Source organism: Schistocerca piceifrons, chromosome 4 (genome assembly GCF_021461385.2).
Source record: "Schistocerca piceifrons isolate TAMUIC-IGC-003096 chromosome 4, iqSchPice1.1, whole genome shotgun sequence".
Taxonomy (NCBI): Eukaryota; Metazoa; Arthropoda; class Insecta; order Orthoptera; family Acrididae; genus Schistocerca; species Schistocerca piceifrons.
Window position 1 is genome coordinate 527,450,044 of NC_060141.1, and position 26,318 is coordinate 527,476,361.

The 26,318-nt window shown below is 39.9% G+C and overlaps 1 protein-coding gene across 1 annotated transcript in view; it reads left to right on the top strand.

Moving 5' to 3' along the window:
- LOC124795457 (voltage-dependent calcium channel subunit alpha-2/delta-3) overlaps nt 1-26,318 on the top strand; it is a 496,470-nt gene that overhangs the window by 185,288 nt on the left and 284,864 nt on the right. The window contains exon 8 of the mRNA XM_047259484.1: nt 12,687-12,770. Within this exon, the coding sequence (XP_047115440.1) occupies nt 12,687-12,770 (84 nt within the window). The remainder of the gene's footprint in view (nt 1-12,686; nt 12,771-26,318) is intronic.

The following is a 26,318-nucleotide window of genomic DNA, read 5'->3' on the forward strand; positions in this document are numbered from 1 at the left end:
CAATGATCTTTGAATGCTTCTGGTTTCTTGTCAGTAGTAACAAAATCTCGAAGACTGTCACTGTTCGTACAGCTTTCGGCAAATGCATTCAGAAATGCATCCAGAATGCATCTGGCCACACTGCTAACCTATCTGTTTCACATCTCATATCCCTAGTTTCTTCATCATCAAATCTAATGGAACTGAAAAGGAATAAAAATCTCTTATAACTTATGCAGGATCTCAAAGCGATCATTCCTGCACTGTCATTTGACTGAAGTTCCAGTACATTTGTGTGGTTTCCACCTTTCAAGTCAGTCAAATAAAGAATGCCGAAAACCACACAAATTTCATTATGATCTGTCAACTTAGCATCCCATTCTCTAGAATAATTTTCTTTTTGTCTTATTCCGTGAACGTATACATTTGTAATATGGTCACTTTCATCCATCATATCAGTGCTGATGATTTTATGGAATGATTCAGTTTCCTCAACAATATTGTGTGCTACCATTTTAGGGCCTGGAGAGGTCCTTGTAACAGTAAATACACCACAAAAACTGGTGTCAAGCCTACCCTTGCAATGTATATTGTATTTGGAATATAAATTTGACTTCTTTTTACTTCTCGTTTCAACCACATTCCTATTGCTAGTACTACATGAGTATTGTTATTGTTGATAAGATGAATAAATTGTAGCACACTCTGCTGGACAGTCCTGTAGTTTATTGAACATCTATCTATGAACATCTTCTGGCCCACAAGGATAAATGTTCTTCTCTCTAACTGATGTTGGTAATCTAATCATGTCTCCAAATGTAGTACACAATTGTCCATCATGACTTTATAACAATTTTGCTTACTTAACCCGCCCCCCCCCCCCCCCCACACACACACACACAACACACATACTCTGCTACCTGAGTAGCTCTTCATTGTCAGAGTACTCACTCACCCCACAAGGTAACCAGCCACATCTTCAAGCTATGTCAGGATTTCCAATACAATTCATTGTTAGATCCTGTGAACCTCTGTACTTTTGTTTCTCATTTGCAGTGAACTATATTTAGTAAAGCACTTCTCCTGTGCATGTTGACATGATCTTCTTTCTCTTTGTCACCAGTTACTTTTACCCCTTGGATGCATTAGAAAAAAATGCTTAGATCTGATAATTACTAATTTCAATTTAGCAGTCATTTTATAACACTTGGGTGGTCAAACTTCATCCCATGAGCTGGTTCAGTATCAAGATAGTTCATAATGTATTTCCATAAAACTATGTTTTCATTACGTAAATGAATGAATGTTTCTGTGAAAGAATGTCTGCTGTAAGTGCATAACACTGCACCAAAGATGAGCTTAATCGGAAACCAATAATGTGGCTGATCAATCTAGTGTGGTAGTGGTTGTATTTTGCAAATTATAGAGACAATAATGCATCAGCTGTTCAGTTGTATTGTACCTGCTTGTGTAGAAGCTCACAGTTTTCTTTCAGAGAACAGTTATTATAGTATTTCATTGTGGTCAATAATAGCAAAATGAGGAAAGTGAACGGCGGTGTAGCATATTCAGCAAAGTGTGGACAACACAACATATTTCTGGAGCTGTTGGGAGATAAGTTATATGCTTAACTTGCAATGAAAAGTGGCAGTTTTCAAAGAGAACACTCTCACACATTTTAACACAAAACATTATGTGTACTTAAGAAAGCTTTCCAAAGACTCAGGGATGAAAAAACCGTACAGAATGATAGTTCAGCTGAAGAAGCAACAAATATTTGTTCCAAAGCAAAAATGTTCATGTGAAAACAAAAGTTAGTTTTATTTTGGTGTATTTTGTGGACTGGCAAGACAGCCAATCCACTAGGACGGGAGGCCGAAGGGCACGCGTTTAAGCTCATGGTGTGAGGTCTGGAACAGGACAAGGTCTTTATAGTAGCAAAAATAGTACGTAGCTTCTGGAATACTTAACTTTAATCCATAATTGGTGAACATTGGTCTGACGGTACATGCATCACAAGATAAATAGCAATTGATAATGGCGCCTTGCTATGTCGTTGCAAATGACGTAGCTGAAAACTATGCTAACTATCGTCTTGGCAAATAAGAGCGTAATTTGTCAGTGAACCATCACTAGCAAAGTCGACTGTACAACTGGGGCGAGTGCTAGGAAGTCTCTCTAGACCTGCCGTGTGGCGGCGCTCGGTCTGCAATCACTGACAGTGGCGACACGCGGGTCCGACATATACACCACAGTGTATAATATTACAAAAGTGAACAGGGTGTTAGTGAACAGTGAGTTATTCAAGAAATGTAAGCTTTATGTGGTCAAAATCATTTGTCTAGGCAGTAGAAAGGTTTTTGTTTGTTTCAGCTTATTTGGTAGAACACAGTTTGTTTGAACAGTTGATGCATTAAATGTAATCAGTCTGGCTGGCATTTACTCGCATGAGTGAATATACAAATAGGACTGACACTGTACAGCTACTTATTTTTATACATGGTGTCTATTTTGACTATGATATAATCCAGGAACTGTTTTTGGTGGAGTAATTAACAGGAAGCACAATTTTTGTAATGTGCATGAAGAAGGGTAGACTAACACAGATAGCTTAGAAGCATTATTGCTGATTGATCTTTAAAAATAAGTAGCAGGAAAGTTTCTCTTCAGAAGAGAATCCAGTAAACTGTTCATGAACAGACCATGAAGTCACATTTATTTATTTTGTTTATAAAGCAGAAAACACTGTGCAAGCAATTACACTGGTGTCCAAAATTAAAGCAACAAATGGAAATTTTACAATGTTGCGTTTATTTTGCCACAAAACAGTGTAAACAGGTGATACTAAAGTGGAAACAATGTAAGGAATACATAACATAAACAAATGCAACATGCATAATATTAGACAAATATGTTCTTCATGTTTTCTTACTTGATGGATTTTCACATGCATTCCGACAACTGATTAATGTGCTCAGTATGGGGTGCGATCACTTCTGGCAAAAATACAGGCCTGAAAATGACAGGGAATGCTGTGAATGATGTCATCTGTCTCATGTTGAGGCAATAAAGCCCATTCTTCCTGCAGAACTGCTTGCAGTCTTGGAGAGTGGTTGGTGATTGCTGACATGATGCAAGCTGTCTCCCTAGTGCATCACAGACATTCTCTAGGGGATTCAGATTGGGAGAATGAGCAGGCCATGCCATGCATGCAATATCTTCTGTTTCCAAGAAAACATCAGCCACTCATGCTCTATGAGGTTGAGAATTATCATCCATCAGTGTGAAATATGGGCCCACAGCACCTCGCAGCAACCACAAATGAGGTACCAAGATCTCATCTGAAACCTGACAGCTACTAAACATTGCCATTTCACTCCTATAATTTCATGAAGAGAGGTTTGAGTGGTAAACATAATCCCTGCCCACACCATTAGTGATCTTCCTTGACATCGGTCTCTTTCCATAATGTTCATGTCTAGAAATCGTGTTCCAGCTTCCCTCTAAATGAGAATTAATCAAGAATCACTCTCCAGACTGTATCGGGACTCACTTGTGAAAACAACATTGGCCCACTTTTAGACTGTCCAGGTGGCATGTTGATGACTCCACTCTGACATTCCCTTTTGTGAAGACACATCAGAGGTAGACATACAGCAGATCTCTGACAGTAAAGGTCTTCTGCACACCGTTTGTCTCAATACAGCATGTTCAATGGATGCTGTGAGCACACATGCCAGTTACCGTGCAGTACTAAGACGTATTGTCATGCCCTTACAGCCAAATAAAAGTTCTTTCTCCTGAAGTCACCCATGGTTGGCCCTACATGGGTCTTTGGGATATGGTTTTGGTCTCTATAATCTGTCACCACATCTGAGAAACAACAGAATGATTCGCTTTAAGCCATCAGGCCAAATCAGTTTGCCACTGTCCTGCTTGCTTTCTTTCTTTGGCCCTCCACCGCATATGTCTGGTAGGTATCGTCTCTGTGTCACACTACACCATTAGTGACTCTATACACAGTGATTGTGGATGTGAACATACCTGCCAAACACTACCTTGTTTCATAGGTGGCCTGACGTCATTGTTGGCAAGGTTGTCCATTGACCAGAATGGCATCTTCTGTGTAGAACATGATCATACAGACATCTAGTTGACAGTTGGTATGATTATATCATGAATTAGACATGGGATGGTGAAATAGCAATTTGTTGTTTTGATTTTGGACATTTGTGTATTATACATTAATCATGAGAAGTACTAAGCTAGATGGGACACTTGTCAAGACACTGGACTCTCATTCAGAAGGATGGCCATTCACATCTCCATCTCCCCACCTAGATTTAGTTTTACTGTGGTTTCCTTAAGTTACTTTAGGAAAATTACAAAATCTCTGGCCAGCTTCAAGACAGATGTTTGCCATATACCCGGCCATATGCTGACCACTTCTGTCTCCAGCACAACACCTGCAACCAATGGCTAGTGTGGTTCCAGGCATTCCTCCACTAGAGACAGTATTTGCCAAACAAATGAAGTGTCCTGTTGGTTTGTCAACAGTACAACCAACAAATGCAAGAAGACCTGTTGACTAGCCATCCTCCAGCAGTTGCCACCAGAGGCACCAATCTCACTACGAGTAGCATACGCACCAGCAATAGCGGCACTGCAATCATGGCACTAGGTAAATCGGTGGGTCACATTCATTTGTCCACCACAAAGATATTCTTTTGCCTGCTGCCTATTTAAGATGCCGCTCGATTGCAGGCAGGCAGCACACAAGCTCTCACTTACGCTCTTACCTGTACTCCAAGCTTACAGTGCCCACACCTATTGACCCATCAGTCAGAGCTTTCACCAACTGTGCCATGCTGATCTAGCAGATGTTGCCTTGGAATCTTTGTCTACTCTGACGCTACCCTTCCCTGGTCTTGAAATCTCAGTAGCCATCCATGGAAGATACATGACAGCATCCATACTGATCCATCATCCATCACCTTTGGAGCTTTCCCTTCCTCTGATGCTGGCCTTCCCTGGTTTCAGTGTTCCTGAAACAGGTGTTCTTCTATGTGAACCTGAACCTAGCAGTTACCATCACAATGGACTATTATCACAACCTCTGTCATGACCTCAACACCTCACAGTGCATCCACCATCACAGACTCACTCTTGTGCTCCTCAAGCATGACCTCGATGCCCATGGTGCCTTGCTGCCCAGGCCCAACCTCTGGCCTCTTAATGGCCCTTCCCATTATCATGTTCCTTCCACACCACCTAGATGCTCACAGTGTTTCCGCCGCAAGAGGCACACTCTTGTACATCTCACATACAGTGCTCCTGGTGCCCCACTGCTCAGGTAAATCCCCACCCTCTGGGTCCACTCCCCTTCCCATCCCAGCACCATTGCCCCTTCTGCTGCCCTTCTCCAGCCATGCCTGATGGTTTCCCCACTGAAATGCAACTTTGTGTAGAAAATGTAGCCATGGCCAGCCTCTCTCAAGAGATTGACAAAGCACAAAGCTGCCGCAGTGATACTGCACTTCTGTTCTCATTTCAAGCCTCTCATCGACTTCCTTGGCAGCCATGCCCAGACCATCTGCCCCCTCTGTGGCAACCGCTTTCTAACCTCAGGTCCTAGATTCCAGGAACTGGATTGCAGTTACCATTGCTAAGAGCTTGCAACATGCTTGGATATCTCATGTTGCCCGGGGCAGGGACTGCTTCGCTATGGCCACCCATTCGGCCCATTTAAGATGTTGCTCGATCACAGGCAGGCATCCCACAAGCTATTGCTTATGCTCACACTCCAGGCTTATGCTGACAGTGCCTAGCAGCCCATCAGTTGGAGCTCTCCCTGACTATGCCATGCAGAACCACCAGGCATTGCCTTGTAGTCTTTGCCTGCTCCAACATTAGCCTTCCTTGGACTTGGCATCTCAGGAGTTATCCATGGAAGATACACAACGACGTCCACACCAATCCGCCAGCCATTACCCTATGAGTCTTTGCCACCGCTGATGCCATGCCAGCCTTCCCTGGATTCGGTGTCCCTAGAACTAGTATTCTTCTATATGAACCCGTACCTTGCAGTTACTATCACAACCCACATCACAACCTGACTATGCCACAATGTACATCAAAATATTATTACAGCACAAGTCACAGCAGACTTTTGGCTTCACCACACACATACTAGATCGGGAAGATCGTTTTCTGTTTTATCTATCAGAAGCTACATTATGTAGTACTTTGTTCTTCATGCACTGTGTTAATGAAGTGTCACTTATATGCTACTCATCACTTATTGTGTGCAGCCAGCCACTCAAGACACATCAAAATGCCAGTATGGTTTCTTTGCAAAAGTACACATCCAATTTCTTTCTACATTCTTCTGCAATCCAAGTTTGTGCTCCAATCTCTAAAGACCTTGCCATTGCCACAACATTAAACCTTCGTCTTCTTTCCTTCCTTGAGAGGTTTTCATGAGGTGCTCCTTTAAAGTTCAGTTACTGAGTATGATTTGGCTGTCTGCTGCATAGCCAGGGATGCTGAAACCAGTCAACAAACAGAAATATGTACCAACTCTTGTTGTAACATATCAGTGGCCCAATTCATGCAACATGCACATTCATCACATGCTTTGCTAATATAAACTGAAAGGGGTGGACACACCAGAATTTCTTGCATATGAAGGTTGAATGAAAAGTAATGCCTCCACCTTTGTTAAGTGGGTTTGGATGGGAATATTTTAATAAATCAAACACAGAAATAATCCTTAGAATGTGATCTTTAATTAACAATATTCACTTTTCCATGTAATCACCAGCCAATTGGCTACATTACTGCCAACGATGAACAAGTTTTCTGAAGCCGTCACGGAAGAAGTCGACACACTGTTTCTGCAACCACAGTCTCACAGTTCTCTCAACATCTTCATCAGAAGCATAAAGATGTCCACCTAGACTGTCTTTCATTATTGGCAACAGATGGAAGTCAGATGGTGCTAAATCTGGACTGTATGGCAGGTGCCTTATGGTGATGAGATTCAGTCTCTGAAGCTCTGCTGTGGTGGCATGTGAAGTGCGTGGTTTGGTGTTTCATGCTGCAGGAAATATTTCTGTTTTCCTTTCAGTATCTTGTTAGCTCTCGTTTCAGAGTTCGCAGTGTTGTGATGTCTATATCTATCTATCTATATCCGAATCCCGCTCTTGGAGCCGGGTCTGGGTGCTGATGAGTCCTCTCCATTTGGCTCGGTCCTCCCATCACTTTTCTTCCTCCACTTGCTGCCAGGCTACACCTCTCCTTTCTACAGATATTCTCACTCCCATTTTCCACCATGTTCTTTGGCGCCCTCTAGGTCTTTTCCCATCCATCTTTAGTTCATCCATAGTTTTGGGGAGTCTCTGCCCATGCACCCTCTTAACATGCCCATACCATCTTAATCTCTTTCTTTCAATTTCTTCTCTCATACTTTCTTGTTTAAAGTCCTTTCTAATCTCTACATTCCTTACTCTGTCCATTCTTGTTTTTCCCGTAACTGCTCTGAGAAATTTCATTTCCCCTGCTTGCAGTCAGCTCCAGTCCCTTTCTGTCATTGTCCAAGTTTCTCCACCATAGGTGACAAAAGCGATGTAATAATTCTTATACATAAGGAGTTTTGCTCTTTCTGAAACTTCATTATTCCAAATCAGGTGTTTTATTGTTTGGTAGAAATTGCCTCCCTTCTGTAACTTCCTACTAATTTCACTAGTTATTCTTCCATCCCTAGATATTTCACTCCCTAAATAAGTGAAACTTTCTACCACTTTGAGGGGTTCTCCATTCAAGGTAATATTTCCGTTGATCCCTTTCTCTCTTCCAAATACCATTACTTCACTCTTATCTTTATTTATTTTTAATCCATACCTTTTCATTATTTCCTTCCACGCATCAAGCTGTAACTGTACATCTACCTCTTTATCACCCCATATTACCATATCATCTGAAAAAAATCATCTTTTTGTATTTTTCTTTTACTATATCCTTAACTGCCCTATTCATTCCTTCCATCACAACATTAAAAAGTGCAGGAGATAGAATACTTCCTTGCTTAAGTCCTTCTCTTATTTCGAAATATTCAAAGTTCCCCAATGGTGTTCTAATTTTACAATTGTGTCCTCTGTACATTGTCTTTATAACATTAATGTATCCATCTTCTATATCTATCTTCTTCATTTCTTCCCAGAGTCTTTCTCTGTCAACTGAGTCATAGGCCTTTTCTATGTCTATAAAAACCATTATCACCCTTTTGTTATACTCCCAACTTTTTTTCCATCAGTTGACGGATAGAAAATATCAGGTCGATCCTGATTCTTCCTTTCCAAAACCCATGCTGTTCTTCACTCAGCTCCTTTTCTATCTTTTCACTTATTCGATTTAGTAAAATTCTTTCAAAAATCTTTGCTGTATGACAAATGAGGGTTATTCCTCTGTAGTTTTTACAAAGTCTTTTATTGCCTTTCTTGAAGATGGGAACAATGTCTCCTGTTCTCCAATCGTCAGGAATTGTACTATTTCTCCACATGCTTGATAGTACTCTATACAGCCACTGCATTCCCACTGGACCTGCTGCTCTTATCATGTCCACTGATACTTCATTAGGTCCTGGGGCTTTCCCCCCATTCATCTTCTTCACAGCTTTTTCCATTTCTTCCCGTGTAATTTGTCCTAATTCTGCTTCCCAACTTCTCTCAATTTCTCCATTATTTGTTGTTTCCTCATGTACCTGCTCCTCAGTGTTTAACAGCTTCTTAAAATGTTCTTTCCAGAGATCTTTTATATTCCCCGGATCTTCAATAATGGTACTGTCCTCTGTTTCCATCTTTACTGGTACTTCAGAAGCCTTCCTTTTATTTTTCATCATTTTATAGAACTTTTTCTTATTACTCTTCACATCTTCTACAAGTTTTTTTCTGTAAACTCTTTCCATGCCTTTTTCTTTGCTGTTTCCACTATTTCTTTGCACTTCTTCTTTTCCTCTATATATCTTTTATGGTCTTCGTCATTTTTAGTTTTCCAACACTTTCTCCGTGCTCCATTTGTTATTCTAACTGCTTGGATTGTGGTATCATCCCACCAACTTGTCTGTCTTATTTTTTCCTTTCCAGATGTTCTGCCACATAGTTTTTGTGCTGCTTCAACTAAATTGTCTTTGAATAAATTCCATTCTTTTTCTACGTCGCAGAAAACTTCTTTTGGAAATTTTTGTGTGATTAATTCTCTGTACTTCTCAGCACATTCCTTCTCCTTCAGTTTCCAATCCCGTATCCTCATCACTTTCTTCTGTTTTCTATTTTTCACACACTGATTCATTTTCCATTATCCCACCAGTAATCTATGGTCTCCATCTGCACTCACACTTGGAATTACCTTCACATTTGTTACTTTCCCTCCCCATTCCCTATCTACTAGAATATAATCAATTACACTCTTTGTTCTTCCATCCCAACTGTATCTGGTGACAACATGACTTTCTCTCTTCATAAACCAGCTGTTTGCTATTTTCATTCCATTCCTCTGGCACAAATCCAGGGGTCTTTCCCCTTCTTCATTTCTGCCTCCATATCCAAAACATCCCAATACTTGCTCAAATCCCTCTCTGTCTTTGCCTACCTGTGCATTAAAATCTCCCATCACTATATTAACACTCTCTATATGCTGTTCTAACACATTTTCAAAGTCCATCTTCTCTTCCTTGCTACATCCCACTTGAGGTGCATAAATCTGGATTACTTTTAGTGTTTCTTTTTGGAATCTCAGATTTAAGATTATGATCCTGTCTGATATATATCTCACATTTTCAATACAGTTTTGTACATTCTTATTCACCATCACTGCCACACCATTTCTTCCAGACCTGTTATTCCCACTCCAATACAGTTTTCCTCCTCCTCTCAAATTCTTCTCACCTTTTCCCTTCCACTTTGTTTCACTTAATCCCAATATATCTAACTTCCTCTCTGTTAGTACATCTGTCATTTCTTCCATTTTTCCATTGAGGGTTAATATATTAAGGGTGCCAATATTTAGGTCATTTTTTAGTCCAGTTGGTTTCATCTTCTTGTACTGATGAATATCATCAGGTCTCCCATCATTTTCACCAGTACTTGAAGAAGCAGTGGGGTCAAATCCTGAGTGGTTCGTTCCGAGGCTCGTCTGTGTTTTGAAAGCAATATATGAAGACTTTCCTACTGGCTTGCTAGGCCTAATGCAAGAAAGGATTTTCTGTTGGGGTTGTTTCCCTTAGCCTTTGGAGTTTCTCCTCCCCCACTAGGCAGTGGTTCCCTTCTCATTTAATCCCCAGAAAGGAGGGTTGCCTCATCTGCCAGCTACGCCGTTCCGAAGTCTTCCTTCTCCGCCGTCGCTGCCATTAAGGTCTTCACCCGTAACCCTGGGCATGGGTTCCGTGTTATACCCCACGAGATTGGGTCCCTGCCTGAACTCAGCCCTCCTAGCACTCTGGCCTACTGAAGTGTAGGATGCCCACCCCTGCGACGTGGACACGCCAGACAGGAATTACCCCAGTGGAGGAATAAGGAAAGGGCCCTACCTCCCTGAAGCTGGGTTAATGATTGTGTGTGGTGCCACAATCAAAGGTAGCCTTGTGATGTAATGCTCTGAATTTGTTGTTGTTCCACGATCAAGGGAATCAACATGGATAACACCCTCTGCGTCCCAGAACACTGCGGCCATGATTTTTCCAGTTGAGAGCTGTGTCTTGAATTTCTTTTTCTGGGGCAAGTCTTTGTGTCGATATTCCATAGACTGACATTTCATCCCTGGGTCATAATGGCGTACCCATATTTCATCTCCTGTCACAATTGAATGGAGAAAGGTATCACCTTCATTCTCGTAATGCGAGAGGAGTTCCTGGCAGATTTCAAGTCTGTACACTTTCATTTCAGGAGTCACAATCTGGGGTACCCTTCGTGCACAGATCTTCCGATAGCCAAGCAATGCAATAATGTGACCCTCATATTCTATGGAAATGCTGATTGTGCTTGCAATTTCTCTCTGAATGATATGATGACTGTCCTTAATCAATCTGCCAACATTTTGCTTGTGAAACTCGGTGGCTGCTGTCACAGGATGTCCAACTCTTTGTTTGTCACACAGGTCAGATGTCCCCGCCTCAACATCTTAAAACTTACTCACCCAATGACGCACAGTACTCACATCAACACAATCACCATAAGCTGCTTTCATTCTCTGATGACGAATCTCCTTTGGGGTGACACCTTCTGCTGTCAAGAATTCAATGACTGCACATTGCTTAAATCGCACTGACTGGCCGTCTGCACAGGGTTCCATACTCTATACACTTGTTCAATGTGAAGGCTTCCTACCAACTGGAGCTGCAGAAAAGAGGCTTCAGAACAAGCTAGTACCTGCCACATACCAATGCTGCCCTCTGTTGATGAGTTATGAAGGTGGAGGTATCACGTACAGCCAGTTAAATGGGTGGGTGTGCCTAGAAAGTTGTTTGCTAGTTTCCACAAGACAAGAAAACAATGTAGTCATAGGTGGATAAATTGAAATAGAAAGCATGCAGGAGCTATATGGATGCATGAAAGTCAAAACTGTAATGCATGGACAGTCTAGAGGAGGCTTCTATCCAGCAGCAGACATTAAATGACTGATGATGATTGTGTACATCTAGTGAAGTGACGGTAAAGAGCTAGATTGCTCCCATTGATTTAGTACGGATTTCCTATTGTTATACCTTGTGACAATCTGAACCTTTTGCTTGTTGTAAGTATGGCGCCATTACTTTCTGATACTCATCTCTTTCCTTAATTTGGATCAGTGATACTTGTTATAGTAAACCACTTATTGACATACATACAGTACATGTAATTACAGTCCTTGGTCATTCAGCTGTTACCACTTTCTTTAAAAATGCCTACATCTTCACTATCACTCACCTATAAAATTAATTTTAGTCAGTCTTATCTTCATCTTTTATGATAATAAAAATAAAACCATATTAATAACAGAAATATTTATTGTTTTATCTCATTGTATTTTCAGAAAGAAACTTCTATAACAGTTTTTCCCCAAATTTTTCATCCCCCAGACCAGTTAGTTATAGGCACTGATGTATACTGTAACAATACTTTTTTGTTATAATTTAAAATTTTATGCTCAAGATGTTCTTGATGTTAACCAAATATATTTTAGTTGATGAGTTTCAGATCTACTCCAACCTAAATATCTGTAGTAACATTCATTATACTTGTAACTACTTCAGTTATTAGATGTATGTCAGACCTGATTTTATAATTATTTGCAACTGACTCTCTCTCTCTCTCTCTCTCTCTCTCTCTCTCTCTCTCTCTCTCTCTCTCTCTCTCTCTCTCTCTCTCTCTCTCTCTCTCTCTCTCTATCTTGCACACACACACACACACACACACACACACACACACACACACACACACTCACTCACTCACTCACTCATATTGTACTGGAAGTGGCAATTTGACTGCATACTATTCTTGCCTGAGGAGAGGGGAGAAGGCCAGAGCCCTATTGCTCTACATGTGTTTTGTATTGTATACATGGAACATCAAGCCATACCATCTCCTTACTAAATTTCTCCAGTTTGTTACTTAACAGAAAGCCATGTATTTGGATTAAATATGAGAACTGACTAATAATGTTTTTGTCTGTAGGGTGACAATTTTTATGGGGCTGCACAAGATGGCCAGCTGATGACCTCTGTCTCCACTCCTGTCTTTGACCGTAAGAATTATTCAGTAAGTGAATCCGATCTTATTCTCAGTTTTGCAAGCTTCTTTGTCTTGCATTAGAATAAATGTTTTTGAGCTTATTTGTGTATTATATCTTGATTTAAAATAAAAATACCACAATGGTTTCATATATTTAAGAATGTTCAACATCAAGTAAAAATTTTAAATTATAATTGCTTACTTACTGGAAAACTTTTTGTTAATGAATTTCAGTGGACCAAAATGCTTTTTCCTTGAACAGAACTTTTCCTTAAATAGATTTTCAGCTCAGCTTCACCAAAGGAATGACTGTGAACCAGGTTTTGAACATTTTTACACCTTTACAACTTTCAGACTGTTCCTTCACATGGGTCACTCTGCCCAGGGTGTGGAACCAATGACGTCATCATCATGAGAATACAAAGCTCTGAAATGCCCCACTTTCTGAAACATCTGTGATATCGCCTCATTCTTCTTCAGAGAAATCAATATTTTGTGCAGTACGTGATGCTGTATGTCAGGCATCATTCCCAAAAGCATACAGCACAGTCCACTGAGTTAAAGTATTCTGCACAGCAAGAAGCATGTGTATAGCTTGTGTTATGTTCATATTCATTACTTCTTTATTCTCAGATTGTGAAATTGAGTTTGGCGTAACAGTCATTTTATATTCTGCTTTTGCAGAGCTAATTATGCCCAGACCCAAGTGCTGAAGATCACTTGCACAGTTAGCAGAAATAAACACTAGATTAATGATACTGAGAAAAAGTAAGTTTACGTTTGAAAGTGCAGGATAGCTGTCAGTAATAAAGGCAATCACACTTCATGCTGCAGTCATCTTGGAATGTAATGCTATAAGAAACCTTGTAAATATTTGTGTAGTCATCCAGGCTCTGAAATTACGGCATTAAGTGTAGGCCAATATTTTTTAGTTCTTAAAACACTTGGAATTTTGTGTTTTCATTTGTTAATGGCAGTTAATTTTGACTTCCATCACAATTAATGTACAGCACTGACATGACTTAATTTAGATGTTTTTATCTGTATGGCACGCTGGAAGGCCCAGGTTTAATCTACAGATTTTTGTCATTAAATCTGTGTATCAGCTGTATCAAAGTATTGGTTTTCCAATATTCTTACAACTTAAGCGATTTTTTGGGAGTGCAGCTGGTTATCACATGCAACCATGTGCAGTATTTCATCTGTGCATCTGCAAGGAACCTTCAGGTGAGCCATCGGAGACTGACATTGGCTACACATGTCATATAAATTAGTAGCATGCGTATACATTTCACACATACTTCATTATTATAATTATCAGTCAGACAGCACTGCCACTCATCATGATTCTCCACATACTCAGTCATCTCCACTCAGAGCAAATCATGGGAATAACTGGATTCCATGTGCTAGCAACTTGATATCACTACACTGATTACTAAGGTTTTATGCCAACTGTATCTCCACAGTCTTTTTGATAATGGTATTCCAAAAAGAATTAGCAGTAATTAGAAATACTTTTTATCATATTCCATTATATGTGTGGGTGCATTGCTTAGCACTGGTAGGATTCATTGACTGCAGAAGGTGACTGAAGCATTGATATTCTACTTAATGTTCTTCGATGAAGTGTGTGGTCTGACGTATATAAGCCATATGACATTGACGAGGTATTTCACATACTCCAGTCTCCTGCAGTAATAATTTTTCAGTGATCCAAAAAGGTCTGCAATCTTAGATGGTAAACTACTTTCACTTGAAATTTCTGGAGGATCCTGCATATTTTGAATGAGGGATTCCCAAAAATTGGAGAAAAACTGAATTTTTCCGGTGTACTAACCTCCTTATCTAATTGCTTGTTTTTTTGGTTTAACTGATAGTGTCCTGTTATTCTGCCGGGTGGGGTATCAATTTCCCTTGAAGACTGCTCTTAGATAGACTATCTCCACAGGCAAATTCTCAGAATCAGAAACTGTACTTTTCCTTTGTGGAAGTATGGTTTGGAGTGGGTGATGGCAACTGGAACACTGTAAGTAGAAATTGATGTGACTAGACTTACATTAAAGTGAATGACTCAGGGAGCCATTATTCTTCTGTTTAACGAAACATTGAAGAATGACACACAACCATGTTTTCCTGTTTCCACAGTAACCTGGATGCTCATGTGAATGAAGTTGATATTGTGCAAAAACTCCATTAATTTGGTCTCTCTGTGGGCCACACTTTGGAAATATCGTCAATGTACCTCCAAACAATAGTTTAAGAGCTGCTGATTCCAGCCCCCCCCCCCCTTTTAAAATCATCCTTAAAATAGGGTTGCCCCTCCAGGGAACAAGAGGATTATGGAAACCCTGTCAGTCTGTTCAAAAAATTCCTTATTGAATGTGAAACAGGCTGAGATAAGAGCATGGTTTCCAGATTAAGGCTTTGATGTCCATCAGAAATTTGTTGCTGATCAGTGCAAGAAACACTTGTCAGTGGTACCCACGTAAAATGTGAGATGACATAAAGGCTAAGCAATCTGAATTGTTTAGATGAAGTACTCCAAGTCTGTTGATGAAGTCTGCAAATTTGTATATGTTGCATGAATACAAATGATCTCAATAAGGAAATAAGATATGTTCAGCTAAATCATTTGTAGGAGTAGTATCAGCCGGTAGACCTTCTTCATGAATTTTAGGAAGGCCACATAGGCTGGGTGGAATGCAACTTTGACATTCTAGTCTCCTGGTGGTACCTTGAGGTAACAAAGAAAATGTAACGAATGCTGAATTTGTATGAAAATCTTCTTTAAGGTCACACTTGATCTTCCGATAGGCATTGTCATTTAATTATAAACCATACATATTATTGACTTAAAAACTGTGGGATAACAGTACTGCCACATTACCATCACTATCTTTAGATCCTCTCACAGACTTCATAATGCAGCCCTTCTCTATGGAGAATATGTTGTGTTATGGAACAATGTTGCATCAAACACTGCACTCGTTTTTTGCCATAGCAAAGTCTGCAACACATTGAGTGGCAGCTCACCAAGTAGCTGAGTTTTGCACTCTCACTGTTGATGGCACTGTCCATTGTCAGTCTTGTAATTACAATCACATCACATGGGCAAAATACATACTGAGTAATAACAAATTGTGCAAGGTTGGTAGCTGATGACATTTTTCAGTGCTCACTTGAAGATGTCTTGCAGGTTCACAGATGAAATATCATTCTTTGTAGTTAATGGTGACTGGGTGCACTCCAAAAATACTATTTTTCAGCAACAGGAAAAATATCAAGGTTTGCTTCTTACATCTTTTCCATTTCCACAGTTTCATTTTATCCATTTAAATTTTGGTAAGAGAGATTGTTATTATTTCTAACTGATCCAGCCATTAATTTATGCACTGGAATCTCCAGCCTCATTTTCATGGTCATTTCTTTGGCCATCTCACATAATACATTTGTAAGAATATTTGCAGTTCTCATTCCATGATACCATTTTAGAAAGGTCTGTGATCTCTCTGTCAACCAAAGGAATCACTTGCAAATTACTGCTGTGTATTATTAACTATACAAAAATTATGAAGAAAGAGAGAAACAATTATAAATTTTCAGACACATGAGGAATTTTATCATACTCAGTTGTGGTTTTTTAATTGACTTTTTCGGATATGTAAATCAGTGAAGGAAATGCTCAAGCTTTTAATTTCATTGAAAAATTCAAGTTCATTATCATTTAGTGATATAATTGATACCAGGAATTTTATTTGGGGTAGTGTGTTAAATTATTTCACTGCCTTCTTTATATTAAGAAACAGTCTGTTTTACTCAGAAAAGTGTATTTAGTTGGTCAGTACTTATATTTACGGAAAAACAGTAGAGGTTCTTCTGTAACATATACAACAATCAGCAGCAACAGAAGGTCTTCTGCTGGTGGGTAAACTAGATGGATCTCATGTATGTTAAGCAAAAATAAGCAAGGCCAAAGACTGAGCCCTACGAGACCCCAGGTTTTTATGAGTAGTGTGTAAGAATGTGCTGAATTTCTCCATACAGTTCTTGATTTTCAAGATAACTTTTAAATCAGTTATGAGCAATTCTCCTTGTTCCATATGTATAAATCTTTTGCAAGCAGGACACTATGTTTTACCATGTTAGAGGCCTTAATGAAACCAAGAAAAATAGCTATGACTGGATGACTTTTTAAAAAAACATTTAGATTGAAATCTACCATTTCAAGTATTACATCAACTGTAGTTTTTTCACCTTGGAAGTCAAACTGAGTAGGTGACATTTTTATTATTTCATTTTCTCCCACTATAATTGATGATAAAATGGCCTGGTCAAACAATCAGTGTCCAGTTCTGAAATCCAGCCCCACACCTATGTATTATTTTAACATGTTTGCTTTCTTCAGAAATGAGTGCGGTCTGCTGGTCACTGGTATTTTACTAAATTCGGCTAGTGATTGGAGTTGCTAGTAACTTCTTTACCAACATTTTTTATGTATTAGTATGACTGCAGTTTTGAAATTAGTTGCAAATGTGCCATTTCTGGAATGAGGAATTTGTTTATATGAGACAGTCGTTTTGTATCGTACGGTAAGACACAGAGAACAGCATTGCTGCAGTAAACCAGAAATCATTCTTCTTCCACATATAAGTGAACAACAGTTGATAACATAGACACAAATATACAAATAATCCAGCTGTTGATACATGCAGTTGCTCACAGTAAGTATGAACACAAGATGAGTGTGAGTGTCTGTTGCACTATTCTTATAAAGAGTATGGCTCCAGTAGATCGCATAGCAGATGCAGTGCTATGTGCAAAAGTCATGTGTTCCAAACAACTTATGGGAATTCAGCCAAGTAATATTTACAGCAACTGCTGGTATTTTGGCAGGAGTACATCCCGCCATTTTCAAGGCACAAACGGCAACGGAGAGGCAATGTACAAGCAGATTTAAACCTTCATTCTTGGAGTAATTCAGGAAAGATAACACACACACACAATGAAAACTAGTGCCACCAAAGATGACCAAAGACAGAGGTATCAATATTAAACACTACGAACTAGCAGGTGACGTAACATTGACTCTGTTCCTCTGTTTTTTGACAATGGAGAGAGCGGGATTCCAAGTAGAGTTTAAACAAAAACCTCCATCCATGTTTACATTATTGTTCACTAATTTAACCTCAACAGCTTCCTTAATACGCTGGATGTGCATGCCAATATCTTGGTATTGTTATATAACATAGGGTGACCAGTATCCAAACAATGTTCAGCAATAGCAGATCTACTTGGCTACTGTAATCGTGTGTGCCATTTATGCTCAGTACATTGGTCCACCATGGTCCTGATGGTCTGACCAATGTATGCCATGCCACAGCTACAAGGAAAGGTATTCAGGTTCTCCCTACCCTGAGGCCAAACAACAAAAACCTGTCTATTTCTTCAGATATGTTGATGATACTTTTGTTGTTTGGCCTCGTGGTAGGGAGAATTTTAATACCTTTTTAGAACAACTGAACTCGATCCACCCAAACATTTGTTCTTCGGTGGAGACGGAAGAGGATGGTTGCCTTCCCTTTCTTGACGTTTTGGTTAGGAGGAAGGTTGATGGATCATTGGGACATGGAGTTTACCGGAAACATACTCACACCAACTTGTATTTACAGACTGATAGTTGTCACCATTCGGCTCAGCGTGAAGCGGTACTTTGTACCTTGGTACACAGGACACATGTCATTTCTGACACTGAGACTTTGCCAGCTGAGCTGGCCCATCTTAAAGCTACATTTTGTCAGAATGGTTATAGTGAAAGACAGATTGATTGTGCACTGCACTTTCAACCAACTGTGCATTGGGGTGACTGACGATAATACTGAGTCGACACCTAAGTCTGCTGCTGTTTTTCCTTACGCAGGAAGCACTTCCAAAAAGATCGGTTGTATTTTATCGAAATATGATGTAAAATACGTTTTCCGACCTCCAGCTAAATTTAGAGTCTTTTGGGTTCGGTTAAGGATGATCTTGGTTCACGTAAGGTGGATGTATATCGCATTCCTTGTAGCAATGGCATGGCATACATTGGTCAGACTATCAGGACTGTGGAGGACCGATGTACTGAGCATAAACGGCACACATGATTACAGCTGCCAAGTAAATCTGCTTTTGCTGAACATAGTTTGCATACTGGTCACCCTATGTTATATAACAATACCGAGATATTGGCATGCACATCCAATGTACTAATGAATCTGTTGAGATTAAATTAGCAAACAGCATTGTAAACATGGATGGAAGGTTTTGTTTAAATTCTGCTTGGAATCCTGCTCTCTCTCTTGTCAAAAAACAGAGGGACAGAGTCAATGTTACGTCACCTGCTAGTTTGTAGTGTTTCTATATTGATGCCTCTGTCTTTGATAATCTTTGGTGCCACTAGTGTTTACTGTGTGTGTGTTATCTTTCCTGAATTAATCAAAGTACTGAGGTTTTAAATTTGCTTATACATCACCTGTCCATTGCAGTTTGTGCCTTGAAAATGGCAGGATGTACTCCCGCCGAAATATCAGCAGTGACTGTAAATATTACCTGGCTGTATTCCTTTAAGTTGTTTGAAAGTTGTATACACCAACAGAAACTCAGGTCTCACAAAAGTCATGTGGCTCACCGCAGGTGCCCTGTGTTGGCTGGTCTACATAGAGGCTATTGGCAGAATAATCGAAGTGTGGTGCACCAGTAGCCTTGTGCCACAATGTATAGACAAGTGTTATCTGCAAGGTTATAGCACCCTTCCCTCCATCGGGAGAGGACGCTCTGCTGATGCAGGCATTGGGGCAAATGTTGAAACTTCCATGGCTTCTGGGGTGGATGTTGCAGGTGATAATGTTTGTGGGAGAAGGAGATTCCAAGTCAGTAAGAGTGAGAAGAGATGCAAGTGTTGCAGCTGTGGACTCATGTGGTGCCTGCTCCCTTACAAGGTACCATAAGAAAGGACCAGTGACAAGAATGCTGGTTGCATCTTGACATTCGGTTTCTTGATGTGGTGGAATTATGCTGATGGTGAAGATGCTGGCCACTGGGCCAGTGGCGTCCATGACACTGGTGTTGAAAGACGTGAAGGCATCTACCCAGCTGGTGGGAAAATTTCTGGTAGCAGCAAAGCGTTGTGGGGAAGGCCTGGCAGCAGGCACTGAGGAGCTCGGAGGTGAAGCAGGAGGTGGCGACATCCGTGAGGAGGGCAGGTCTACTCCCACAATATGAATGCCCTGTGAGACCAGGACAGGTGCTGAGAGTCAGAGGCAAAGGCAGCAGTAGCAGTGGCAATGGACTTGCAGCTTTCGCTGTGGTGCGAGGACACAGCTGGTCATCATGGCATGCCACCATCTCATCACTGGTGCACACCATATAGAGGCAGCAGTCTCTGCAGTTGTGGTCCATGATTATAATCCACATTGGTCAGCAGCAGAATCCCCAAGCTCAGAGCACAGAACCAGGAGCAAACTGAAGAAGGGCTGCGATGAGGACTCCATCTACGGCCATTAGTGAGCAGCATGAGCAGATGCAGGAGGGTGCGTGGCTGGCGAGCAAGGAGCATCATGGACAAACTCTGAACTTCCACTGGCAAAAATCTGTGGGAACTCAAGAAGCCTGTCGAGGTGTTGACAATGGAGGAGTCTAACATACTTCTTTGTATGAACCTTGAACATGTGGGCGAGACGTTCCACCTCACCATTAGATTGGGGGTGAAAAAGAGTGGTATCTGCAAGGTTATAGCACCTTTCCCTCCATGGAGAATGCCTTGATGGGCGCAAAAATCATGGAAGACCTGGAACACAGGTTGTGGACTGTAATCTGCCACAGGTGCATAAGGCAATCCTTCTATAGAAAAAAATTGGGAGAGGACCTGAATCATTGCAATGGCTGAGGTTTTAATGACAGAAGATAATGTATGTAAATTTAGAGAAAGCATCGACAACCAACAACTGGAATTTTGGAAGGTTTCTACGAAAACAACATGGACACATTTCCTTGCATGCTGCAGTGTGGGACACAGAGAGAGAGCTGCCTGCGACACCATCTGTTGGAGTACACACTCAGAGCAGGCCATGACAAGAAGTACAATGTCATCACCAATGATGCTGAGCACGAACACATGCCGATGGACCAATAATTTCGTATGCGAGTTGTCACAATGTCCCAGATCTGTGAGCTGAAGCACATGCCACCGTAGGGTGGCCGGGGTCACAACTGTAGGTGACAGCCCATATGTAGCTAAGAAAACAACACCATCAAATATGAAAATGTGATGACAGAGAGCAAAATAGTTATGCAAAGGATCAGAATCACTGCCCAGAGGTGCGTATGGCCAACCAGTCTGAACAAGGTGAACAGTTTGATTCAAAACTAAGTTGGCAGTACAGCTGCTGTGTTCCAGGAGCCAATAATAGGAAACCTTTCCACTGTATGTCATGCCTCAACATCTAATTGAGAATGGAGTTCATCCTGATCAAAAGTGGGATCCAGGCTCATGACAGTGTATCAGTCAGTGTTAGCATGCTGCACAGTAGGCTGAAAATGTGTTTCATAATTGTGGGACAGAAACAAGGCCCAAAACTGGAGGTGATGTGCTACTTTGTCAGGCAGTGGAATAGATAGATTAAACAATGAAACCAAGGGATTGTGGTCAATAATTAAGCAGAACTTAGACCTGTAGATGATAGCAAGTACTTGCTTATCAGCTTGGGAGTAGTGTTGCTGAGAAGAGTTGAGCTTTTTTGATGCAAGGGGTGTTGAGCTTTCTTGATACATAAGGTTTTGGACATTCAGAACCATCCTCATATTGATGTGTGAGAAGGGCCCCAAGTCCATACTGAGAGGCATGTGTAGCCAAAACCAGTTGGTGGCCAGGATGGAAAGTAGGCAAACAAGGAGCAGAATGTACTGCAGATTTCAGAAGAATGAACTTGCACTTGTTGGTCAGCAGTCACTGATAAGGTACAATCTTTGGAGCAACAATGTGGGTGATGGGCCAGTGCAGCTGCGCCCAGAATATATTTGTGATAGTAAGCAATTGTACCTGAAAATCCTTGGAGTTCTTTGACATTTGTAGGGCAAGGCAGAGCTGTGACTGCAATGACAGGATGATGTAAAGGTTTAACAACATTTCCAAATACAAAATGGGTGAGTGAAATAAATGTGATTTGGCCAAGTTGCATTTCAGTGCAATGTAAGACTGTGAACAAAATGCATAAATTGCATAAGGGCTCCTCTGTGGATGCAACCATCATGACGATGTCATCAAGATAGTTGATGTATCCTGGAACCAACGTCGTCACTTGTTCCAAAAATGCTGAAAACTGCCGAACAGGAGACACTGATATTGGTATTGATACAAGCAGCTGCTGACAAAAAGTAATAACACAGTATGAGAGGTAGTGCCTGCTGCACTGCACTTATAAAGTGGAGGACTCCAGTAAATGGTGCGATGCATACCATGCCATGTGCACAAGTCATGTGGCCCACCATAAGCAGCTTCTGTTGGCTGCCCCATACGTTTACCATTGATGGGCTATTCAAAGCATAGCACACCAACAGCCTGGTGCCAAGGGGCATATATAAGCATTATGTACAGGTTTATAACAGGTTTACTAATAAACTTGCTGAAAGTGTAGAGAATAAATAATGGACTTTTGTCTTGCATAGCAGATGACTCTTTATTTGTTTTATTATGAATTATTTTTTATCTGTTGCCATCTTTATTACAGCTTTTGTGAGTGCAGGAGTGCGTTGTCATGTTATTTTATAGAGCTGCATTTCTGTCGCATTGGAAGTGGTGTTGTTTTGCTAAAAGAATGGAAGAACAAATAACGTGATTTTGTTGAGCGTAGCAGATGACATTCTATTTATTTTATTATGAATTATTTCCAAGTCTTCATTTTTCCCACGTATGGTGATCCATTTAAAGAATTTCCTGGTGTTACATACACTTTTAGTTTGTGCAGGGAAGTATACTACATGACAGCAGAAAGTCTTCAGATAAGCTTCAAGAGTTGGTATTTCACACTTTGGTACTGGTACACATTCTGCCAGTTTTATCTACGCAAAGAAGATAGGAAGGGATGTGAAGAGTTCTCACCCCACATACTGTCTGGAGAAATAATTTTCCTGTGGGAGTTTCTACATATTTTGCTCCACCAGTGGCTCACTTTTCCTGCTTTAAGTTTATTTCTATCAATCTTTTGTGCACTCACACCGGCTGGAGCGGCCGTGCGGTTCTAGGCGCTACAGTCTGGAGCCGAGCGACCGCTACAGTCGCAGGTTCGAATCCTGCCTCGGGCATGATGTGTGTGATGTTCTTAGGTTAGTTAGGTTTAATTAGTTCTAAGTTCTAGGTGACTGATGACCTCAGAAGTTAAGTCGCATAGTGCTCAGAGCCATTTGAACCATTTGTGCACACACAAAATACAAACTGAATATACATTCATTCAGTTTCTAAGTTTTGCTCGTATATTTAGAACATTCTTTTTTAAAATCATTTATAGTAACATTTTTTTTCAAAGATAACACACTTTTGCACTGGTGAGCATTTGTCCTGATCAAAGTGACTAAGTCACCACAACATATTCTTCCAATTCTACAAGTGACAAACTGTAATAGTATGGTCATCCTGATTCTCAGTTTTTCATAGTTGCCCTGGATCACTAAGGCAAATGCTGGGATGGTTCCTTAATCTACTTAATCTAGGCCATGGCCAAACACCTTTCCTACCCTCTTAAAGCATGTTATGTATGCTGTGTATTATATTTTGGCCTACTCAGTGACCATTTTATTACCTTCACAAATCCTACATCCTTGGATGAATAAAGATAGACAAATAAATACACAAATAAACTTATTTGATCCATTCTGTACCAATTATATTTTTACCATCAAAATAACCATAAGCAGTATATTAGGGACTTGTCTACATACGATGATTAAAAAGAAACTGATGTTTACAAAGCAATACTCAAAACCAACCATAAAAACTTGTGTTTCATCAAATTCCACAAATAGATCAATACTTGCAAGATAGTGTAAGAATAAATCTATACAGATAAAGAAGCACTTCCACTAAATTCATAGCACACTAAAATACCATTATGCCCTGACTCAGGAGAGACACAACCAAGATTTGGGAGTAACTTTTCCTTGACTTCAGAACCTCAGCATATATCTTTTACTTTCGCTGCTTCTTGTCTTTATTTCGCTGAAAGAGTTTTATAAACTACTAATGAGCTGTTAATTTTTCTTGTTTCAATTTCAATTTTTACATCTGTTACTGTTCTGGTTGATGATAATGTGACATTAATATTATTAGCATAATGTTTTTGCTTACATTTGGAATGTATATCCCACTTTTGAATTTGATATGATACAAACATGCAAATTGTAAATATATACAGAATCCAACTGGCATAACACTGTTAGCACACTAAAGCAAAATGTTCCTCAATTACATGTCATCTCAGATGGTGGACTACATTTAACAGCAACTTGACATTTACACCCTCAATTAGGGCCAACAACATTTATTGAACACGAGGAACTTCTGTAACAACAAATTACAAGTATATGTTAGACCATGAACAAAACAGTAAGAAAGATTTTGATCCCACATCCATTATTAATTATGACACAGAGGAATTACAGACATTGGCTGCAAGTGGTCATTGATTGAAATCAATGGGGAAAATTGAAAATTTGTGCTGGGCCAGGATTCAAACCCAGGTCTCCTGTTTACTAGGCAGATACTCTAACTACTAAAGCAGCTGACACAGTGGTCATTGCAACTACACAGACTACTCTAGCATGCCTACTGGTCCGGCACAAATTTTTAACTTTCCCACTTGCAGCCAATGTCTGTAACTCTTCTGTGTCATAAAACAGTAATTGCACTACCTAGCTGATAAACACACGTTTCAAAATAAAAGTTCCATGCAGATAAGAGTCCACAGGTATAGATGAGTCGGAGAACAGCAGATTGAAGAGAGACCACCACAAGGCAGCCTTATATTTGCCCGCTATGGGAGCTCATGTGACTGGGCTGTGATATTGGCCATGTTTCCACTGCAGATGTACTTGCTGGACATGTGCAGTGTTACACATATCAATATGTGGATATCCTTCATTTGCACATCTAGCAGGTTTGCTATAGAAAAACTTCAGTCTGTTAAACTTTCTCTTAATTCTGTTACAAATCAGTCACTTCATCAACAAGATTTCAAAATTCATGTGTTGTCAAACTCAGTAAAAAGTGAAGGAGTTGTTACCAAATAAGTCAAAATACTCACTTAAATTTTGAAAACTTTACTCAGTGTGAGTGTTTTGTTATATTTGTAGCATATTAATTTAGGTTTCATTAATTGTTAGCCTATTTCCATTACACTAGGATATTACATACTTGAGGTACATTCAGTGACAGTAAACAAAGGTGTCTACTCTGATTCTATCACCTCTAAAAAGTGTGGTTTTGACCAGGAGATCAGAGCAGGCAGAACTCTATTATATAATTCATCCTCTTTTTAAGAAGGCTTTAGTATAACTTCCAGAAATTTTCAGATTCTAGGGCAACACCCTTTCACTTGGTAGAAAAACAGAGTACTGCAGATCTTGTGTATCCAGAGTATTTATTTTGTTGCCTTTCTTTGTAGAACTGTTGGATGTGGATGTTCCATTTACACTCATCTGTCAGTTAGCTTTAACATGTAGCATTCTTTGTTAAACTATCCCTGTGCAACAGTCACTTGAATGGTTTGCTACTTGTAATGTTCAGTAATGTTATATGTTCAAAAATATTTACTTCTATGAGTTTTTACTGGTTCAGTTACCATATTAATATTTTGTAACTGACAAATACGATTTTCTTCTCATTACTGTTCTGTTTCTATTTTTTACAAACTCTTGAAAGGCACACTGTTAACTACGTCTTGTTACACTGAAATTTTTAATGATCTTTTAAGATTTTCATTTTTGAATGATTTTTATTGTGTTACGTACTTTGAGATTTAGGGGCTTGAGTTTGCTGTTCCATGAGGTTGGATTGTAACAAACTTCTTTAGGAACCACTTTTATAGTTTAAGATAAGGGCTGAGGATAACGCATTCCAAGCATTGGTGCTTCTTACTTGTGACAGTGTTTCTGGGCAGGATAAATTAACTACATTGCTCATAAAGCTAACTGAACTATCTCTTAAAAATTATTTGTGGGTTTCAAGACATTGCAAGTTATTTATAATGCATGAGCTTTCTACATAGTATTTCCTTCCTATTTTCTGTTTCAGTTTATAGCCACCAAACTTATAAAAATCCCAGCTAATAGTCAAGAGGATGTTTAAGATGCCACAATGCAATCCCTGCAGAGTGGTTAGACTCAAATTTGGTAGGATGACAGTTCAGATACTCACCTATCCATCCATCCATATACAGGTTTTCCATGGTTTCCTAAATTGCGTAAGGCAAATAGCAGAATGTTTGATATTTGATTTATCAAACAAACATTGCTTGTTGAATTTGACGTTCATCAATGCCTGTATAA